Genomic DNA, 5856 nt, shown 5'->3' with positions numbered 1-5856 from the left:
TCCTCCGTCTCATCTTGTGCACAGTAGTGGTAGTGGGGGGCGTGCTTGGAGATGGGTAGAGTTGGGATAGGGGGTGGATGCGATGGGTGGCGAAGGAGTGATGGGGAGATGTCTTGGATTATGGTGAGGGCCATCTGAAGAGGGCCACGTGGTGGTGGGGACTTGGGACTATTACTATGGTGGGGAGCGTAGGCAGGCCGCGATGGGAAGGGGCTCGGAGCTGTGTTGAGGGATGTGGGGAGTTAGAGGCCTGTGGTGGGGCGTAGTTTGGGGGTACGGCCTTGGGATTGTGTTGGGGTAGTCAGGGCCATAGTCAGTGAATGGTTGCGAGAGTCAGTCCTGGCAGCTGCTCAGGCAAGAAGCACCCCTCAACCCCCTCGCTCTGCTCCCAGCAGAGCCCCCGCCCCAGGACTGCGGTCGGGGCGTTGTGCGCATGCTCCTGCGGCTCCGGCACTGCGTCTCTACGCCCCCTCGTGGCAAGTCCAGGAGCCACACCCGAGAGACGCATGGAGCGCCTCTGCCGCCCCCGCGCGGCCATGAGGGTGCTGCATCCCCGACGGGACACACTGCCCTGGGCTTGTCCACAAAAACCTTTATTCCCCGAAGTCTCCACGGTGCGGACCCGAGGCCCGGGGTGGTCTAGTTAAGCCGCCGGGCGCACCTAGAATTGACTGAGGCCACTGTGCCGGGAGCTGCGCAGCGAGCTGGCCTCCCAAACGCTCCTGGTTAGGTCCAGACCCGCGGGACTGCCCTTGGCGCCGGCCCTTGAGGGCAGGAGGCGAAGCAGTTGGCGAAGAACGGCTTGGCGCAGCAGAATGTACACCCAGGGGTCCAAAATCTGGTTCCACGAAGCGAGGCGCACGGCCAAAAACAGCGGCCGCTGCAGGGAGTTGGAGCCCCAACCCGCGATGGCCAGCACCACCAACACCTGCAGGAGAAGAAGGTGTCAGCAGTGGGGTGGTGTAAGGAAGGGGGACCGGCGAAGGGTAAGGGCTGTGATGGATGGGGGCGTGTCTGGAAAGTAAGGTGGCTGTGAGGAGGGACGGAGCGCCACAGTGAGAGTAAACAGGAGTCTAATTGGGAAGGAGCTGTGGAGAGGGAAGAAGCGAGAGAGGCGGGGCTAGAGGGCTTGGCAGAAGCAAAGGCCTTCGGCGGATGTGCGCCCAGGCAAGAAAGAAGTCCTAGGTATCCCAAAGGACAAAGGGGTTAAAGAGAAGAGAAAAGGGGTGGTGTTAGTGGGAGGAGGCTAGGGAATTAAGGCACCTAGACGGGTGGGGTTGGAGGAGAGGCTTGCATGGGTCGGGATGAACTACAGAGACCCCAGGAAGGAGTAGGATAAGGGGACTGGGAGAAGTGGGACATCAGAAGGAGCCAAGGCAAAGCGTGGGCTGGCAGGTGGGGCCTCGAGGGGGCGGAGCCTTGGCTGGGTCAGGGAGAGTACCCAGGTATCGCAGGATGAAAAAGCGTGGGAGGGGCGGAGGAGGGAGCAGGAAGGAACAAGGTTGGAGGGGCGTGTGCGCCCCTCACCAGCAGGGGGCTCCAGCAGAAGCAGGACACCACCATGATGCCCACGAGCTGGCCCACCATCTCCACGTCGTGGGCGCGAGCTCTGCGCGCTGAGCCGCGGCCCAGGGAGCCGCCGGGGACGGCAGAGGCCGAAGCGACGGACGAAGAGGACGAGGCGGAGGCTGAGCGGGGTCCGCGCCCTCCCCAGTGACGGCGGCTGTCAGGGCCGGAGGCCGGGGAGCGCCGTCGAGAGCGGCGGCGCCATCGAGCGCGCAGCAGGGCCAGGCCGCTGAGCGTGTTGCACACAAGCGCGGCGAGCAGCGCGGCTAAGCCGAGGCCGGCGAATAGGCCAGCGAGCAACGCCTGGCGCCAGCCGCCCCCCGGACCCAGGCCGATGAAGCACCACGTGCCCGGGTACTGCAGCTCGTAGCGGCCCACGCGCGCCAGCGGCAGCAGCGCCACGGCCAAGGCCAAGGCGGCCAGGGCGGCCAGAGCCAGGCGCGCGCGGGCCACCGAGACGCGGGCCGCGTGCAGCAGCGGCCGCGTGACGCCCACGCAGCGCTCCACGGCCATTCCGCAGCCCAGCAACAGCGGACACAGGCCGAAGAAGACCATGCAGCCTCCCAGGAAGTGGCAGGCGCCGCCGGCCGGCGAGCGCCCCGCCGCGTACAGGCGCAGCACCAGCGCGCCCGGGATCACATGGCCAGCCAGGTCGGTGGCCAGCAGGCTGGCGACGAACAGCAGGAAGGTGGCTGCCGAGCGGCGGCGCCGCAGACGGCCCGCTGCCTGCGCCAGCAGCGCCAGCGCCAGCACGTTGGACACGGCGCCCAGCGTCATGGAGAAGATGGGCAGCGCGGGCGACGCGCCCGCCAGGCCCGACGGCGGTCCGGCAGACGCGTTGGGGGCCCCGGGTGCCGTACACGTGGTCGCCTCGCCTGCCAGGCTCAGGTTGAGAGGCCCACAAGGGCTCATGTCAGGTGCCGGGGGTGGGGCTGGGGAGAGGAGAGGAGGGGATGGTGAGGTCCCACCGCTGGGCGGAGACCAGCCGGTGGTCCCATCTCAGATCATCAGGACCCATTTGACGCCATGGTGTTCTTCTGTGGCCCCTCTGCCCCTGGCAACTCCAGATGACTCTGGCTGTCCCATTCCTGACCCACTTCTCTGCCTCTCACCAGCCCATCTCTTGCTTCTGGCCTCAGTCTGCCCTCATTGCCCCCTTCACTGTCCACCACGGCTCAAGGGCTCCAGCCCCACCTGTCTCTGTCCCCACCTCTGGCCTTACCCACCTGCCTCACACCTTCACCTCCCATCTTGACACCACAGCAAATTCCTGACCTCTGGCCCCATCTGATACCCACTGACCATCTCTGACCATCACCATGTCACCTTTAACCCAGTCCCATCCTGGATGCTCACAGCCCCACCTCTGCCACCATAGGCACATATCTCCCCACCACACTGTCTCTTTCCTCATAGCCACATCTCTGTCCCCACAGACCCATCTCTGCCCCCACAGCTTCGTCCCTGTCCCCAGAAACCCATCTCTGTCCCCTTGGCCACATCTCTGTCCCCACAGCCCTTTCCCTGTCCCCAGAGTCCCATCCCTGGACCCCACATTCCCATCTCTGAGCTCTATTGCTGTCTCTCACCCAGGCTCTACCTCTGACCACTGCTGCCTCACCCAGGACACCCATAGTTCCGCTCCTGCCAGCTCCATGTCCCTGCCTTAGAGGCCTCAAGGCTGACCCAGCACCACCCATTCCTTGATACCCCACTGGTGAGGGCTGAGAGGACTGAACTGCCTGCTGGCTCACATGGGAAGGGAGGTTGGACAGACAGATGGGGCTGAGAGTCAAACACAGGACAGACTAAAGAGCCAAGGCCCCATCCTTCCTTGCCTTCCTCCCCCACTAGAAATCCTTGTGCCCCAGCCTTCTTACCCGGCACTGGCTGGGACACAGGGTCCCCATTGCCTGCTGCTTGGCCCCTGCTGCCCCGCTGCGCCGGCTGCCCCGCTGCGCCCCGCTGCGCCCGCGCCCGCTTCGCCCCAGCTCTCCGACAGGCCGCTCCCTCCCTCCCTCCCTCCCTCCCTGGGCGGCTCCTCCGCTCCCTGCCTCCTCCCGCTGCCCGCTCCAGCTTCCAGGGGCTGGTTCATTCAGCACGCTGCCCGCAGGGGGCCTGGGGTGACAGCGACCCCTCTCGCACTCCTGGCAATGGTCAGGGGCCACTCTGGGCCCCAGCTCCCTCATGAGGAAGGGGGGACCTGGGAAGTCGGCCTGGGCCCACATGACCCTCTCCCCCTGGCGGGGTGGGAGCAGCCCCCCCCCAGGCCTGGGCCTCTCACCCGCCTCATTAATAAAGCGGATAAAATCTAAACACTGGAAAATGTGAGTGTCGCTCAAGGCAGGCTGGGGTGGCTCAGGGGGTGCCGCTTCCCCCACCGGGACTGCCAGGTTGGAGGGCTAGCTCTGGGTAGGGACAGCAGCAGCCACTTGCCCTGCCAGAGCCTTCGTGGGTGGGTCGTGGTGGGCAGTGCCTTGGGTGGATCAGCTTGGGTCAGGCCCAGCCTGCCCAGGAGATCCGCCCATTATTTACACAGGGGCTTAAAGCCCAGGCTAGGGCTGCAGCGAGTCATACCCTGGGAAGAGAGAGGAAGGAGGCTGAAGAGGGGGCAGGGGAACCAGGAGGTCCGGTGACCAGTGGACTCTCTCCTGCATCCTTCTTCAGGACGTGATGAGCGCGTGCATATGCGCGCAGAAGTCCCAAGCCCTCGACAGCCACACCTGAGGACACACAGCTGCAGCCTCACCTCCTGCCCTGAGAAGTAGGGTCACATCCCTGAGGGGCACACGAATACAGTCTCACACCTGAAGATACACAATCATATCCCTTAGCACCCCAAGAACAGCCACCATCACTCCAGTGCAGCGACAGCCACGCCCCTCGGAGCCTTGGGGTCAACCATCGTCACATGGAGACAGTCTCACCCCTAGCACCAGAGGTGCCCAGTTACCGACTCTAACACCCACTTTTCTCAACACCCTGAAATACAGTTCCCTGAGAATGGGACCATCACACCCCTCAGTGCTGGCAAATACAGTCTCACTCAGCACCCTGAGCAAGGCACACGATCCGCTACCGCTGACACAGCCCCTCAGCCACACCCCATATCACCTGCAGATGCCCCCCTAATGGTCCAAGACAGGGCCCACAGGTGCACACGCCATACACCTGAGACACAAGAAGTGGCATCCCCTGGACACCCCAAGATCTAGCCACTCAGCACCTCCCCTAGAAACAGCAACACCCAGAGACACACAGCCCTGAACAGCCTGAGATGCGAGCACCGGGCCACACCCTACATGGGTTCTGCCAGTGATATCCACAAACACCCTGGAACCTGAAGGCAGTCGTCAAACCCTGTTCCCCTGCACACAGACCACCAACAAATAGGCCTACCCACTCAACACCAAGACTCACACAGCCACACCCCTTTGCACCCAGAGCTATTAGCACAGACACATGAAGTGTCAGCAGGTGCCCAGGGATGCCCGGAGTAACCCCCGTCCCTGCCCCCAGCCCAGCCGATCCTCCCCACTTCCCCCTCTCAGGGCCCATAACCTGCACGTTGGAAGTGGGGAGCAGGAGCAGGCTGGGCTCAGATCTCCCCTCTCAACTTGCCCCCAAACATTCCTGCGGGGACCTCTGGCCCGGTTCCCCTCGCTCCAATCCTGGCTCTTCCCTCCAGGTCTGGCCAGGGTCCCACCTCCCCCTTTCCTGATCCCGCTCTCAATCCTCAAGGATCAAGTGGGTTGTCAAAACAAGCACGCTGGGTTTATGTCCAGCACAGAGCACGGCGCGCCATAGACGCCGGCAGACCCTGCACATCCAGAGTCAACTGGGGCAGGGTTGCATCAAGGCACTCCCCAAGCCTCAGGGCGTGGCTCCTCCCCAACAGCACTCGTGGGGACAGACCTGAGACTCCATCTTAAGCCCACCCCATCCTGCTTTCCTCATGCCTCCTGGCCCAGGGCTGTCTGCAGTCCTCGGTTGTAATGGGCAATAGCCAACAGCCTCACGCCCACTGTTCACATCAGGCAAGGGGTGGCGGGAAGCCTCTTTCGAGAGAGACCAAGATTTGCACCCTCAATAGGGCTGAGAAGCTCCAGCCTTGCCTGGAAGCCTGGTGGCTTGCAGCCAAGAGCCTCGTCAGGCGGAACGAGTGGGAGGGGGCGGGTGGCTGGGGCCAGCTCCTAATTCAATTTGGAGCCCGAAGAGGATGGATTTCAGCTGCTGCATTCTTTCCCAGCCCCGTCCCACCCTCCTCTCCCACCCCGAAACCACCACACA

The 5856-nt window shown here is 63.7% G+C and overlaps 1 protein-coding gene across 2 annotated transcripts; it reads right to left on the bottom strand.

The window, feature by feature from the left end:
* Positions 1 to 577: 577 nt before the first annotated feature.
* Positions 578 to 3570, bottom strand: PTGER1 (prostaglandin E receptor 1). Of its 2 annotated transcripts, none has more exons than XM_032465444.1 (3): positions 3447 to 3570; positions 1442 to 2498; positions 578 to 928 (listed from the first exon to the last, which is right to left on the bottom strand). In XM_032465444.1, the coding sequence occupies exons 2-3, from the start codon at positions 2476 to 2478 to the stop codon at positions 727 to 729; spliced, it is 1239 nt and encodes a 412-aa protein (XP_032321335.1). In that variant the 5' UTR covers positions 2479 to 2498; positions 3447 to 3570; the 3' UTR covers positions 578 to 726. The 2 variants fall into 2 exon arrangements, with proteins under 2 accessions (XP_032321335.1, XP_032321336.1); XM_032465445.1 differs by having other exon boundaries at positions 1528 to 2498.
* Positions 3571 to 5856: the final 2286 nt, after the last annotated feature.

The sequence above is a fragment of the Camelus ferus genome, chromosome 22 (genome assembly GCF_009834535.1).
Source record: "Camelus ferus isolate YT-003-E chromosome 22, BCGSAC_Cfer_1.0, whole genome shotgun sequence".
Taxonomy (NCBI): Eukaryota; Metazoa; Chordata; class Mammalia; order Artiodactyla; family Camelidae; genus Camelus; species Camelus ferus.
Note: the sequence above shows the minus strand (reverse complement) of the source record. Positions and strands in the feature narration are given on the sequence as shown.